This window comes from Sparus aurata, chromosome 22, assembly GCF_900880675.1.
Source record: "Sparus aurata chromosome 22, fSpaAur1.1, whole genome shotgun sequence".
Classification (NCBI taxonomy): Eukaryota; Metazoa; Chordata; class Actinopteri; order Spariformes; family Sparidae; genus Sparus; species Sparus aurata.
The window spans coordinates 24,256,624-24,272,883 of NC_044208.1; the positions used below are offsets into that span (position 1 = coordinate 24,256,624).

The following is a 16,260-nucleotide window of genomic DNA, read 5'->3' on the forward strand; positions in this document are numbered from 1 at the left end:
GAGACATTTTTTTTTTTTTTTTTTTGATATACTATTATAATCCCAAATTGGGAAATTCCTTTTTCCACACACAAACACACACATGCAGTGTAGAGGAGATGAGCGAAGGGGCAGCCACACATGCTACGGCGCCCAATGAGCAGTGTTAGGGGTCGGTGTCTTGCTCAGGGGCACCTCGGCAATGCCCAGGATGTGAACAAGCACTCTCCAACTGCCAGTCCACATCATTCTTTCTTGGTCCGGGTGGGACTTGAACCGGCGACCTTCAAGTCCCCAAGCCAAGTCCCTACGGACTGAGCTATTGCCGCCCCCATTTGGGTAGACCAAGAACAAGCTGAGGAGTGATAATAGTATCTCATCCTCCTTGGGAATGCCTCCGGATCCCCAAGGAGGAGTTGATGGGGACAAGGGCGTCAGGACTACCTTGCTTAGCCTGCTGCCACCTTGAGCTGGTCCCAGATAAGCAGCATCAAGTGGATGGATCGAAATGTTGTATCAACCCAAATATGCTTTATCTTCATAATGACGTGATGCTGTTTGGATCACTTGTATTGCAGATTCCACCACCAACAATGCAAGCTACTATGAAGAGAAGTAACTGATGAAAAACATTGAATAGCTATGGCAGAATACCAGTCACAAATTGGATAGCAAAAGAATAGCTTTGATGAAATTAAATTGTAAGATTATAACTTTAAGGACATGCCCCCTAGCTGACATGACCCTGGACATCTTTGATCTTGCTGTCAGTGCATTCAGTCCATTAAAATTCTCATGTATTTTAACCTGCATAAAGAAATAGCACTCGAACTCGGGATGAGAGCCACCATTTCTATTTGTCTGCCATCTGTTACACCATCTCCACTGCATGCAATTTGCATTTATTAGTATATTTCATACTCACATAATAACTCGAGCATGCGGCCGTCCTGCCAATGTGCAGCATTTCAATAAAAATGGCCTCTTCTCAGCATTTTCTGATTGAACCTTTTTATTTTCTCTTTTCTAGCACAGGTACTGGAGTGCTAAAATCACGGCTGTGGGTGTGAAATCAATTGAGAGCTAGGTTTTAAAAACCGGTATATTTCTAACTGTCCTCTGCAGCATTTTAGATCAGACCAGGTTTGATAGGAGGGGTTATCTATTCTCAGTAAATCTGGAGGGACACGAGCGCTCATGTCTTCATTAAATCTGAAATGTAGTCATGCTGCAGTCCAGTGCACACATATAGTTCCTTTCCTGAAGGGTTCAGCACCCAATCTGAGCCCGTGTCATATATTCTTGTGAAATCTTTCAGCGATATCCCATTTCTCATTTAGCAGTAAATGACAAACCGATCTCTTGGATCATTTCAATTCTGCAGTAAGCGGGTATGTCCAATGGATTTCAAAGCTTGCTCCTCCCTGCTAACTGGGGATATTTATTCCATGGTTTGGGGCATCTCTTCTGAGCTACAGAATTCCTAAGCTGCACGCTGTGGCTCAGGGAAAGTATTGGAAATGGTGTCAAAGAAGAGAACATGTCAGAGAAAATATCTTCATTCCTGAATAACCTTGATGGCACCAAGAAAACACAAGTCCCTTATCCTCGTTCCCAAGAGAGCAAGCTGCACATTAACATTTCATTAAGAAGTACCAAAATGTGCCTGTGTATATATATCTTTGGTCTCAGTGGTGGTAGTCCCTGTCTACCACACTTCTTCCATGCTTCTGCTCTGTGGCCTGACAGCTGTGGAGGCGGGAGGGGCAGCCGTCCTGGGTTTGTTGCTCAGAGTCTGAGCGTTCAGTCATCGTTGAGTGGCAGCCTCAGCCGTCAACAGAGTGGCCCCAGGCACACCTCATCTGTATGTCAGGCAGGGACTATCCCAGCCAGGTATCAGGCTGAACACCGCACAACAGTCCTGACATGGGAGCTGGTTTTTCTGCCAGCGTTTACACGTACATGACATAATGGTGTCCATTGTCTGACTGTTGACTTTGAAGCTGGCCTCCTCGGTAGATGTTGCCTGGCTCTCTGTGAATATCAGTGATTCCTGGTGGCTTGTCACCGTGTGCTCTGCCAAAACTATCTCGGTTTGTCTCGGTGGCAGAATTTCTGGCTGTACACCCGGCAGCCACTCGAACGTTTGCTGTTTAATTCAATGTATCTCTGTCCACATACAGATTAAATTATTTCATGCCACATTATACAGATGGCTGACGACTGAAAGGGAAAAAAAAAAAAAAGCATCACCAGTCTCCTGGTGTCTGGACCCGGCTTCATCCTCCCATAGGTGTTCAATTAATTCACATCATTTACATTCTCATTATCATTTGTGTTTCTCTACATTTTCATTTAGGTCTTTCCATTAAGGTGTCACCGGTCTGTGTATGGTTAGGTCCACATGTATTTGGAAAAATGATTGATGATGGTTAGTTAGTTTATGTCTGTCCTCCAGCAAATTAGATTTAAAATGAAATGAGTGAGCTTGAAGTAGGAGCTGTCCCACTGTGTAAGACTTGCTATCTTTTATTTCTGGGCTGAATTTAAAAAAAAGATCCCTCTGGACTGATTGCAGTGGATTCAGATCACCTGTGTGCAGGATGGGGGAGACTGACTCCTAATTAACGAGTGGAGGCAGCTTGGGGCATTCCCCTCCCAGCCAATCAGGGTGTGACATGAGGTGGGGAACGGCGCCCAGGTTGGACTCACTCTTTTTCTGAATCTGTCCCTGACACACTGCAGACCAATTCCTGATAACCTGCCAGCCAGAAACTCTGGTCCGTTTAGGCCCCCGTTGAGATTTCTTTGCTGCCCCGTTTCATTCTAATTGAGGGAAATTCTGTTTATTCTGACCACAAAAAGTCACCAGTCAGCTGCATCGGGGCCGTCCTTATTTGTGCAAGTGTTTCTTTTGATTAAATGTGGTTTATCTTAACTGAGCCACTTGAAAACTTCAGTTTTTAACATTTTATTTCACTGGGGACTTGAGAGCTTGTAAAAGCTGTTTTCAGTTTGATTATCCCCCGAAGAGGCGTTTGTTCATTATCCAAGAAGCTGATATTGGGCATTCCCTGTAGATGTACATATTATTTGTTTGTTTTGTTGTGGCTGGTTTGTAAGCATTTCACTGCCAGCACCGCCGCAGTAGGATTCTATTTATATGCATGAGTACCACAACATACGCAGCGTGTCAGAGTTCAGATATGTATATGCTGCAACACAACAGTGTAATCATTACATCAGTACATTAATTTAATTGGACAACAAGGGGGATCAGTGGGATGCAGGTAACACGCGCATGATGTAAGATAAAGTAACAAAAGCCGACAATACATTTATGTTTTCATTTTTATTTTGGTTGTTTGATGGATTGCGGTCGTACCTTTTGATAATGTCTTGGCAGGAAATCCTGCAACACAGCGGTGGTGTCACTGACACCGCTCTTCTTTTAGCCCGTCAGATACGAGCGTTTCTATGTTTCATTTTGTCTCTCAGCTGCATTTTTTTCTTTTTTGTGAGGATAGGCACCCTCTGTCATCCTTCCCGAATGCATTAACCCAGCTCCGGTTCAGGACTCGGGTCACAAAATCGTTTTAACAGTCAAATGCATAAGGAATTTAAAGTGATGTCAAGCTTTGCTAAAAGGGACCCAGACACAAGACAAAGAGAGGCACAGAGGTAAGAAGCAAAACAAGCTTTAATGGTAAGATGATGTCACAAAATCCCCAAATCAGAGATGCACACGCCAGATGTGAGCCGGAAAAAGGGCGAAACAAACAAAGCCAGGAAGTGTAAAGTAAAATATGACAATCGAGGACGTGATCGACAAAATAAAACAGGATATGACCAAGCAAGTAATCCAAACAGGTGACGTACGAACTAAAGTGCTGCTCTTTAGCATTTTGCTGCACAGAAAACAAAATTGACGGCTTTGAATCAGACTCGTACACAGACTCCATTTACTGGAGAACCATCGCCTGAGCGTCTTGTTCTTCCGCCAGGCGGGGTGTTGTTTGAGGAACTGGAAGAGGATCGCGGTGGAGTCAAAGAACAGCGAAGGGACTGGATTTTTACTCTTTATGAACTTCAGAGACACATTCTTCTCTGTATTTCACAATACCTATTTGGTTTGATATAACTGAAGCTGGTTATTCCTTTTTTATAGAACCTTTTCTTAAATTTCAAAGAGGAAAATCAAGACAATGTGTTGCATGTATAAAAATTCTGATGCGAGTACAGCAACCACAGACCGCCTTGTCAAACAGTTTAAAAATGACTCTGGATGGCGAGAGACTTATGCATGATCTCTATATTATTAATACTTATATGTCTGGAAGAACAACATATGTCTGGATAGAACTGTTTCTGAGTAGAGGACGAGGGATCAGAGTTTAGACCTTGTAGTCCTTTTGACCCTGCCAGTGTGAGTCTCTCTACTTTAAATACAAGCCTCCATGACTTCATGCAGTTGTGGTGCCTACACGATGAAGCAGATTGGATTTACATCACTAGCAATACCTTCAACAAAACAACAGTTGTGATCAACAGTGCCAAACAAGTACATTTACTGTATTTTACAAAAACAAAACCCCATGGGAGCTGAAACCAGAACTTGTGAGGTCCAACCCTGCATAAGGCGCAGACCTCTCCAACAATCGGGTGGTGTTGTGCTCCGTCAGATGTGGAAAGTACGCAGCAAACATCTGCTCCGTTCCTCTTAAAAAAATTTTTCTCACAGCTGCTGCTTTTTCTCGCCTCTGATATGACGCGTCCTTGTTCATCTGGAAAACAAAACCCACAACTAGCGACTCAATTCTGTTCAACCTTTTTGTCATTGCTCAGTATGAAGGAACACAGCCAAGTATGGTCTGCTAAGATAGGAAGGAGGAAAAACAACAGAGAGGCAGTGAACCAAAGAAACTTGCCAGATGCACAGGAGTACTGCAAACATTGTCTTTCCCAAGACAAAATGGCAGTCTGCGTTGAGATGATAATATCTCACCATTTAATCAGGAAGTCCACCACCGAGACCAGAACCTCCCTGGTGTTCTGAATGTTAGACTGCACCATCAGTGCAAGATGCAGACGACAGTAGTTTTCAGTAGTATTCTGCAAAACCTGTAAACAGACTTTACTGTATTAAATTGGTGGCGTTACCCTAAAAGACTTCACCGGAATCATGATTTATTTGCAGAAATAGCTGAATTATCATTCAGCAGATGGTAGCTCAGTCTGTGCACTTACAAGTTGCCTAATAAAATATTAAAAAACTTAAAAGTACATTCTGGATACACAAACTCTCTCAAAGGGATTAAGTGCAGTACAAGGAACGATATTCAACAATGACTCAGTCTTAGGTTGATTAAACTGCTCTCATGTTGCTTTGGCTTTATTATTATCAGCAATGTTTGAGCACAGGAGTGAAACGGATCAAAATATGACAGTAACTGATCACACTTGGAATCTGAAAATGTTTTTGATATTGTTTGTGGTATTTGTCTGCTAATAAATAATAAATCAAATCGAAATATAAAGGTCAAAGAGCCACTGCTGCACCACGGGCGTGTAAAAGGCAAAATAAGTTCAATGTCCATGCAACGTTCCTTTGGGTTCTGTGATTTATTTTCCAAAACAAGTAAAGCAAACTCGGAACAAAGGAAATCTGCACGTCTCTCTTGCTCTAGTAAAAAAAAAAACAAAAAAAAAAACATAGGCACAAAATAAAACAAAATGAAATACTAACTAGACAAAACTGAACATGCGAAAGAAGGAAATAATCAGACTAAACCAATTATTAGCAAAAGAAAATGATATCAAACTCAAACATCTAGAATAATCACACAAAAAATAAATACTACAACCAAAACTGACAACAAGCAAATGGCTCTAACGGTTCAAGAGGCTCTTGTATAGTTTAGTTTCATATACAAGAAGTTGGCTAGCGAATGCATTTATGCAACAGTAATCATTATATTACTTAAAGCTAACATTCATTCTCAGTCTCATGTTTTGGCTCAGGGTACTTGGTTCCACTCTTTCCCTTCAGTGCAACACCTTTTGGTTGGTGAAAGCAGACACTTTCAGAGTTTGTCTTCCAAATTTTAGAGAATAACACCACACAGTTTGTATTGGATGCAAGTCATGGATATGAAAGAAGCGGCGTATACTTTGGTGAAATCCACTTGCAAAATAAACGTTCATGACTGTATTAACTCTGTATTTTGAGGAATACGGTCTCATTCATCATCTCCAGGTGTTTTTCTGGTTAAAGAAAATGCTTTGAATGTAAGTGTTATATATTCGATCAGCCTGCGAACACTTGAATGTGAAATTGAACGCTGCATTAACCTTGATGAAATGTTAGCCGTGCTTGTACCAGTCAAAGGGAAAATAAGAAGTGCATCCTCCGCCTCTTCATTCTTGGTTTTGAATGAAGTTCCTGAAAGGAGAAATGAAGTAGCACAGTATTGTTACTCTGCCAAACTTCCCCGCTTGTTCCTTAATCCTTTCCTGAATGGCAGAGTATTAAAACTTGAATAATGAGCGCGATGCTTCTGTAATGCAATGACTTTTGAGTAATATCAGCCCTTTGGGGATGATTACACGTTTTTTTGTTTTGGGCGGGGGTGTAACGACAGACGTGTAATGATTGTCCAGCAGTCTGTTGGATTTAGATGGATTAAGATATCTTATTCAAAAACAAACCAAAGGCGCATGAGGCTCTTTTTTTTTCTTTTTTTTCACGTTGCATGTATAATCTGCGGCTCCTGTCAGCTTCACATCCACTCCACCGCTCCCCATTAGTCTGTCAGGTCACCTTCTCATCGGGGTGTGAATATATAATGCAGCCTTGTCATATCGCATGTTGAATGTCTATAGGCACAAGATAATCGATGGCCTGATGAATTATAGCTGCCGGCTGCTCGACTCGCTGCTGCCTCAGTCAGAGAGGCACTTAAAACATGTAGCAGCGAGGTGTTTGGTTTGGGTTTACAGTCCTAAAGCTCCTAAACTGGAAACAGCTGATGCGTTCATTTATTTGTCATGCATACCAGAGCCCGACCCATACTGGATTTCTTTTTGTGTGTGTGGATTCTGACACCAATGCTAGGGAGTAAAAAATTCCCATATCAATAAATATCGGCCGATATTTTCATATCTGTGCATATCGGACAACATGTAGACCTGTACTGATATATTTCTGTTCAGCCAGTATTCGCCAATATATCTACATTTAGACAATTCTACATATGCGTCATATCACGTTCACATGACATGATTATAACCTATGATATCAGGAACGGGTGGTGGTTGAGTTAAGAGCTATAAGGTTACCAAGCCAGTGACCAGAGTTTGAGACTGCGTTTCAACATTCGTAAGAGTGACGCCACCTGATATTATGAGGGAAACCTCGGGACAGTTTCCAGCCAGGTTTGTGGTGGCCAAAACAGGTGTTTTAACCTAAAACATGATTTTTTTTTTTTTTTTTCTGGTTTTGTGCCTAAACCTAACCAGGCCACAATCAAAGCTCTGTCAAATTGAACCTGAAGAAATGTTAAGTCGAAACATCAAGACAACGAAATGTTCCAGCAAATCCGTGGTATGCAGACATGGAAACACACGCGGTTATATCACACGAGAATCTGTCGTCACCTCGTCTCATTAATCAGTGATTTCTTTACAGCACAACACGGTTTAGCTCTCGCGCGCTCCAACCTGTTCTCGGAGCGTGATGTGAATACTGAGCGCGATGTGTCGTGTTGTAGCCTCATTACACCAGCCTAAATTGCACACCTGTCAACAACGGGCCACTGGGGCAATGAAAAGGAAAAACAACAAACATATCGTTCATTAATTCCCCGCAGGTATCACATCCTCCCCAACAACTGTTGTACATGTTTGAGAGGGCTGCGATCCCGGCGAGGCTTGTATCATTGCGATCACATGCTCGGTGACTGAGTGTCCCTCTGAGGTTCCTCCTGAGTGCTCGACCTCGCGGCGCTGCTGACCCCCGGGCGCTTTGTAAATCACGAGGTCTTATTAACCCCGCTGTAAGGCTTGTATTTCTTTCCTTTGGGTTGCACTCTATCACGCGGCCTGACAAATTTAAAACCCTTAAGACAACAACCTCGTCACGTCTCCGAATAACTTAACACCTCCACCACCTGGATATGGCGTGGATACAGACCCGAGAGGACGCCCTGACAGGAAGCAGAGGGTGCAAATCAGTCCAGATGACCCGCGGATGACTCTCTCACGCAAAGAGAACATTCACCGTCATTTACAGAAATGTAGTGTAATGAGAGGAGACGATTCAGAGGGCGCAGATCGTAATGACTTGTGCCTGCTCGCTTTTCATGAGACAATATCGTACATGGTTTGTGTTATTTCCCAGGAACACTTTATCATATATACCTGCTGTATGTATCAGCATTCAAATGTGCTGAAGATGTAATTACGAGCCGTATTGCATCTTTAATGGCATTCGCTCATTAACTGTACTTATGCATTCAGCCACGTAATTGAATTCCCTTTTTGGTTGTGAGGAAGTTCCGTTCTGCATCCAGACCTCTGTCCACACTCTTTACCATTTTTTTTCCGTGTAGCCGCACAGCAAGGCTATTAATTTATGTAATCACAACCGCTGGCTTTTTTTTTTGCTTTATGAAATGGCTGGAGAGACAACATTAATTTCTGTGGGTGCGTTAATGTGATTCAGTGTGGTCACTGGCTTTTTTTAATTAGTGATGAGTTTGTCGCTGCGCAGTTTCCTTTCGCCTCTCTTCAGGCAGGCAGCTGCAATGCTCACATCCAGACGCCTGTGCTTTTTTTCTTTTTTTTCCTCCCAGCTAACAACTTTTTTTTGATTGTGCAGTTGTTATGGACCCACACTGGCTGTGTTGGACGTATTGTACAGCATGGCGACGGGAAATACTGGTAATATATTCACTTTTTTTTTTTTTACCCCTATTGAGGCTGGTGACATCTAAATGAAGGAGTCAGCTCTCACAACACGACTCTACCTTCATAAGCATATCAAAGACGTGTGTGCGTGTATATATAAAGAGAACTGCATCTGATATAGACGTGTCCTCAAGGACAAGCGGCCTCAGATACGCTGTTTTTTTTAATGTTTTATTTCAGGAACAGAAACATAATGGTGACAGGAGCCAAGAATAGGGAGGATTCTCTCTGCTCATATATCCAAAATATGAAGTGAAGCAGGCAAAAACAAAAAAAAAATGATTTGCATAAGAATCACATCTAATCTCCTACGATTCAGTTCACAAATGTCATAAATAGACTTTCTAAATGTTAATTAACAGAGTGATAAGGTTGGACTGGACTGAAGTGTGATGGTGCAGCATCCAGGCGATATACAGCACAGTTACCATGAAGAAGGCAGCGGCTGCAAGTATGCTTTTCTTAATTCAATGACTGAATCGCTGATCAACACACCGCAGCATTAAACAGCATTCATGACGTCAACGTTAAAGCGCCGCAGTCATGTTTCATATTGCATCCAGCAGATTGAGGACACCAGTGAATGGTTTGGCACACAGTATACGGGGAAACAAAGACTAAAAATAGCGCCCTCTTTTCTGTTTACACAATCGATTTTAAAATTATGAAGCAATTGGGACACGCACGAACCGGAATCGGACAATAACGGTACACAAAATGCAAACGTAACAGTGCACCCGGCGGATTCACAGTGGACTTTGCTGTCACAACATGTGGATTCTGCGTCCTGAGCCGATATTTACTCATTTATTCCTCCAGTCACGAGCAGATCGTGAACAGGTACAATCTCCTTGTGCACAGTTTGAAATCAGACATGTGAGCACATCACAAATAAAAAAGAACACCACATTAAATCTGATATCCGGTGTGAGACGCCTCGTGCACAGGAGAGTCATCCAACTCAAAGGTGCATTAAAATTCATGTTCGTCCTGATACCATCTTCATATGATTACCTGCCTGCTGAGTTCGCACAGGGAGATATGGTATGAGATATTCACTCGACAAAAAAACAACGTCTGGGGTACAAAGACAAATCTCCGAGGGCAGCGGGGAGCAAGGGGTGCAATGAGTGGACGGGGCCGCGTTTCCTTCATGTTGTGGAGGCAATTTGGCTCCAAATAAATTACTCGAGCCCTCCTCTTGGTTATGCCGTCGTGTCGAAACCATCCATTAGCTCTTCATTACCTGTCAGCCTGTTGCCTCATGTTGACAGGATTCACGCCCTGCGAGACATATCCGAGCGCAGCCAGCAGATCCAGCAAACCGCCGCGCATAGTCATTAGGACCTTTCTGGTGTAGGGAGGGAAGTGGCGAACTGATGGCAACGCACACACACACTCAGACACACGCTCATTATAAAGTCAGGTGGAAAATCGGTAAACAAAATTCTGTTTGCTTTAAATCAAACGCAGATTGTCAGCAAACCCGGTAAGCCAGTTTCTTGAGAGGGCGATACGAACTCCTGGATGACACGAGGAAAGGGAGAAGATGACGGTGTGATCGCACTCTAACGATCGCTCCGTGGGACGGCTTCGCAAAGGCTTTAGTGACCTGCTTTTGGTTGGAAAGGTGTATGATTTACCTGTTACCATCCCTGGAAATGTAAGTCCAGCCCGAGGTGAATTCAAAGCTGCTGTTGAATCATTTTGGAGCAGAGCCACGGGTTTAGGCTCTCTTTGAAAAGCTATAAGCTGTTTTTCTGTCGAAAGCTCTGTAGGTGCTTATTTTCTTATTTGTGAACATGAAATGGTCAAACAGGTGCAGTTGTTGGTAGAAGTTCTCTCTAGTAGAAGCTCCTCATCTGCTCAACTGAGCTGCCTACAAATGGCTGCCATCTCGGGATCTCTCGTGTAGAGAGGGGTGACAGCGACTGCTTTGAAATGAGGAGGGTGTTTTTTCGCCATTTTGTCACCACTTAATCATGGAATACTGTGTTCTGGGCGGAACATGTTCCTAAAACGGATCTAGTGGACATTTGGCAATAAGAGAAAAAACAGTGGGCGGGCTGACCGCGGAGCTTAACAGGTTTTTTTAATGACCTTCTTGGATATGCAGACCGGTCTGCTCGTAGCTTCCAGCACACGTAAACCAGTCTGCACCAACTCCAGCCGACCTCACTGTTGCCGTGCTTGACTGACTTCCACGGCTTCTTTACCTTTTTTTTTTTTTTTTTTTTTTTTTTTCCTTTCGTCCTACCCGGTAACCTAAGCCGACCAAACAGCCAGGATCCCCTGAATGATGTGTGTTTTCATTCTCCAAACAGCCAGGAGGCTGTGCAGATATTGTCAGTGAGCTCTGAGGCACGGAGCAGAGCGGGGCTGGCTCTGCAGAGATTGCACCACAGCGCCCTTTTTTTGCTTGAGGCCATGAAGGCAGAACGACATTATGCAGAATGTAGGCTGCGCTCTGCTCGTGTGTTATGACCTTTTTCTCCCTTTCGGCAACAGCATTATGAAAACAATGAAAATGTATTGATCATCTGCGCTCTCAGCCGCTCACATATTCATAAGCAGCGCCCGACGAGTTTATTACACTTGTTTTTTGTCTTCCAGAGGTCTATTTTTGGATTAAATTAATCCAGTGTTGGCCCCCCCGCCATTAGTGGGCAGGGCCCCCCCCCCCCCCCCTCCCACACACACACACACACACATCTCCACCACCCACCCACTAATCCCCACCATCAGTCGGGCAACATGACTGTAAGGGGCTGCATGTTATTAAAACTAATTGAAAACTGTTTCACCCCTCAAAGCAAAACGTATTCCCAACACTCTCGGGCCATTCACAGTAATTTAACTTTGAATACAGAACAAACACTACGGCGCTGCCCCTCGTGTTTATCGAAATAAAATGCTCAGACTGTTCACAATAAAATGCTATTTAAATGAACTATGTAGTGCCCTTGTTTATTCAAATTATTCAGCCACAAAAACATTCAAGTGCCCCCTTAACCCGCAGAGCAGAGTCACAAGGAGCGGTTGGTGAAATCTCGCCCCCCTCAAATTGGCAGCTGACGACGGCGTTAACATAAAAGGACGCAACCCGCAATTTCCAATATGGCGTCATATGACGAAGATGGAAAAGTGTGGATGCTTGCAATTCGTTCACGACTTCACGCTATCAAACAGGACGTCAAATAAAAAAGGAACAACGGCCACAAATGTAAGGCCTTATGTTCCATCAAAGAGGGAGAACGCAGCACTGAACTGAGTCTTTCACGATATCAGATTTTCATCACACAATATTCACGATGACGATATTGTTATATGCAGCTGCAGAGTGGGAAGAGTCTCTTTTTCTTGCCCTTTTTAGTATATTTTACTTTTTACTGCTATTATTGTTATGTTGTAATACTGAACTGTCCTTTGGCTGCTGTGGCTGCAAATTTCCCCGTTTGCGGGACTTGTAAAGGAATTTCTGATTCTGAACGAGCGTCAACGTGTGCTTTCACTGAGAATCGAACCAAATGCAAATAGTTTAATAGGTGCTGGATTATTTACACAATATTATCACGTGTGTATTGTTAACACAATATCAATTTTATCTTTAAACATGAATATTGCCCATATCTGTATACCGTGGCACCCCTAAATTAAAGTAGTGCCAAAGTAATGTTAGCTCGCTGGCTGGTTCATGCTTATTACAAAAAATGACTCGAACACTTTACCTGACACCCTGCCTCCTCAAAACAGAGGTGTAGGAGCAAGGTGCATATTGGGATTGGGTCATCACGTCTTCGTTAGTTCCAGATTGAGTCCTCTGTGTCCCCTCTTCACTGTAGGCTCTGTCATGAAAGAATGAAATGCCCAGTACAGTAAAAACAGTTCTTCTGTAACATGCTGCTGGGATTTCACAGCATATTGTTTTATTCAAAGGTCAAGCTATTCATCAGCGAGATGAATAGTTGGGCAAAACTTTTTTTTTTTCCCGGAGCAGCAGCACCTGGTTTTAAAAAGTACTAACAACTCTATCTTACTTTGACACTTGCAATCCCAGTCCAGGCCTGCAGCCAACACAAAATCATTTAGTTTGGGCTCCAGCTCGACATACTCCACGGAGTAATGATATCAATCTGTGGCGAATGATAAAACACTGTAATTTTAGTATTTTTTGAAATAAAAGTCTGAACTCATCAGGAGTACCACAACCGAAAAGATAAACTCCGGGATTAGCCCGTTGGAAATGCAAACAGAAAATAAAGATTACACGGAGACAAAAACTGCTCAATAAAACCTGAAGATTATTATCTTAAATGTGGTGATTTGACTTCAGAGAGCAGCTCCCGCCGCCTCGTCTTTTGCCCGGTTTCCTTCATCTCTAATCAAAATATTCAGATCAGTATATTAAAACCCAAATTTCTTTGACGCAGCAATATATTGTTAGCCTTGATTTCTCTCATTTAGTTTTCATGTTCCGCCCTCATGCTGGATCATCCTTCAAACAGGATGATGTGTGAAGGATGCAGCTTAATGGTTCATATAGAAACCGTGGCCTCAATCTGCGATTTCTTTTCATTACGGGCACCATGGAAAATAAATCTCTGTTCTTAGTCCTGCCTTTGTTGTTGGGGGGAGGACACACTGTGTGTCGTACATATATGTGTGTTGTTCGGCCAAATGTGGTCATTGCAAAACTTAAAATTGGAACGCGCGCTGGCGTTTTCTGGATCAGGACTGAGACTCTGGTATTTCCTGAACAGTATGCAGATGTACAGACGTCTTTTTTTTTTCGCCGAAAGTCATCTCGGTTCCATGTGAGGAATGTTGCGTGGAGCGTGAAATGGTTTCATGAAGCTCGAGGGGAAGAGGTGCGTTTGATTCATAACTATTCCACATCTGATGCGAGGTGCACTTTCAACCGAAGCGTTTCTTTTATACCATCTGCTGTTTAGATGCCGAAACGTAGGGGGAATCTGCATAGCTCCAAACTAATGAGAAACTAATGGGCCAGCACAAAAAGTCCATGAATGCGAGCTGTGACATTACGTGGAAGCAAATGATCCCGCATACGGTGACTCCTCGAGGTTTTGTTTCCCAGTAAACAAATGCATTTTTTTTTCTCTAGTTGTTGCAGATTCTTCCTCCACCCCAGGTGACATATAAATCTCCTCCACCTGTACACAGACTGTTGCCCTTCGCAAAATCAAACTTTTTCATCTTATACAGAGAAATGTTCCCCAGTCCATCTGTCTGCCTCCACAAATACTTCACCAGAGTCTAATGCTGGAAGCAACTGCAAGTCAGAAGCTGATATTCTCCAGACTTCCAATCTAAATGCGTCCCAGTACATCTGATTGGGGAAAAAAACGTGGACACAAGCAGCAGGCTGATGTTTGTAGAGCAAATATCTGAGCGACAGCAGCTGATTTAACAGATTAGGACACGAAGGAGACGTAAAGTGAAGGCTTGTACGTCATGATCGCAAAAAAAAAGAAGCAGGCAAAGGAAAGTCCAAGGAATGTAAGACAAACCGGAGAAACCACAGAGAACAAAACAAGATCACATGAGCCTGTCAAGCGTTGTTGTGTGTTATTTTTATGACAATTTAAACGCAACACAAAGACTGTTAACCTTCTATACAGTACAGCCTCAGGTGTCGTGTGAAGGGAAGTACCGGCACTTGTTTCTTTTCCCACTTTATGTCACTGCACGTCACCACGAATGAACTGCAACGATTATCCGTGTACGGGGCGCAAAAATGTTTGTGTTCTGACCCGACTTCCTGTTTGTCTGTCCGTGCAGACGGACTGCTCCAGCGACAGCGAGAGCGAGGACAACTTCATCGTCGTCCCGCCGCGAGACCACCTGGGCCTGGCCATCTTCTCCATGCTCTGCTGCTTCTGGCCCCTGGGAATCGCGGCGTTCTACTTCTCGCAGGGGGTGAGGATGCACACGCACACGCACACACACACACACACACACAGTATCACACCTGAATGATGCAGCCTCCGTTTTGTCGAGATCTACCATATTTTCATGAATTCCCCGACATACGAGCGCACACAAAAGAAAAACATGCACATCCGCAGCTCCGGTGACTCATCGGCAGAATGTTGAGGGCTATCACGGATAAAAATAAAAAAGGACTGACAGCTGACTCCCTTACTGCCAACGCAAGGCCACTTCTTACAGAGCCAGCCTTCAATAACTCAAGGCCAATTTGTAATGGCTGCTTGATGCTCTGTAAACAGGTTGAAAGCCTCCTTTGGGGGAGAGCACATAAATCACTTTTTCAAGGCACTATCTGTAAACGCCAAGAAAAGGAGGTGTTCAAAATACTTTGGGATGAGAGACGGCCTTTGAACTGGCGCCGGTGTCAAGAGGATTGAAGATGAACCCAATTACAGGTGTGCCAACGTATTAAAGGTTTCTGAGCTCTCAGACACATTCGAGAGGCCTTGTTCGAGCTGCGGTTTTGGAAAAATCTGAACTCGTGGGTGGAAAATGGAAGCAAACACACAAAAAACACTGAGACCTTCAGAAGATGTCTATTTTGATTTTTTTTCTTTGGGAAAGTTTTGCTTAAACTTGCTCTCTTTCTGGACTTATTTATCTTTCTTGCTTCAGGAACAAATATACTTTTTTTTGAATGTAGGAGCATTAAACCAAAGGGGAGTTCAGCCCCTACATATCCAGAGCTTGGGTGTCAAATGGCTTATATTTTACATTTACAAAGGCATGGAATATAATATCGCCTTGCCAGATGTATTTACTCTGATGTAAAGATGAAGCCACTATTATTAACTAGAGACAGAAGAAAGAGACAGACAGCAGTTACTTCCAGAGACCTATGTGACTTTAGGACGAGGTATTAGCAAGACAGTTTATTTTGAGGCTTTTGCCGATATCCCCTCATCGGAAAAAAAAAAAGTGCACATAATGGCTGTCTAATTGATTTCTTGCACTTCTCCCTCTTCATCGATTCTGTAGAAAACAACTCCGGTGATGGTGTGTCAGTCAAACAAAGAGCGGAGGGATCGCTACTTATCCCTGCTGCTAATCAATTCTGTCACTCTCGCCTGCGCTGTCGACAAGAAAAAGGCTAAAAAGTGTTAAAAGGCAATCCGTGGCACACACACAGACACGCAACCTGTGTTTAAAAGCACATGTAAACAAACACATGGCAGAGATTGACATGCTTTTCCCAGTAAACTGTTCCGCCTTTTGACTATAAACTGTTATCAAAAGCTCGAGCATTTAGCCGTCTTATCTGCGGGCGCGCGTAGGTCCAAGGCAGATTAAGGCAGTCAGTGA

The 16,260-nt window shown here is 43.2% G+C and overlaps 1 protein-coding gene across 1 annotated transcript in view; it reads left to right on the top strand.

Annotated features, from left to right (window-relative positions):
• The window catches only part of syndig1l (synapse differentiation inducing 1-like), a 45,441-nt gene that overhangs the window by 17,316 nt on the left and 11,865 nt on the right, over nt 1–16,260 (top strand). The window contains exon 3 of the mRNA XM_030406104.1: nt 14,749–14,886. Coding sequence (XP_030261964.1) covers nt 14,749–14,886 — 138 coding nt within the window. The remainder of the gene's footprint in view (nt 1–14,748; nt 14,887–16,260) is intronic.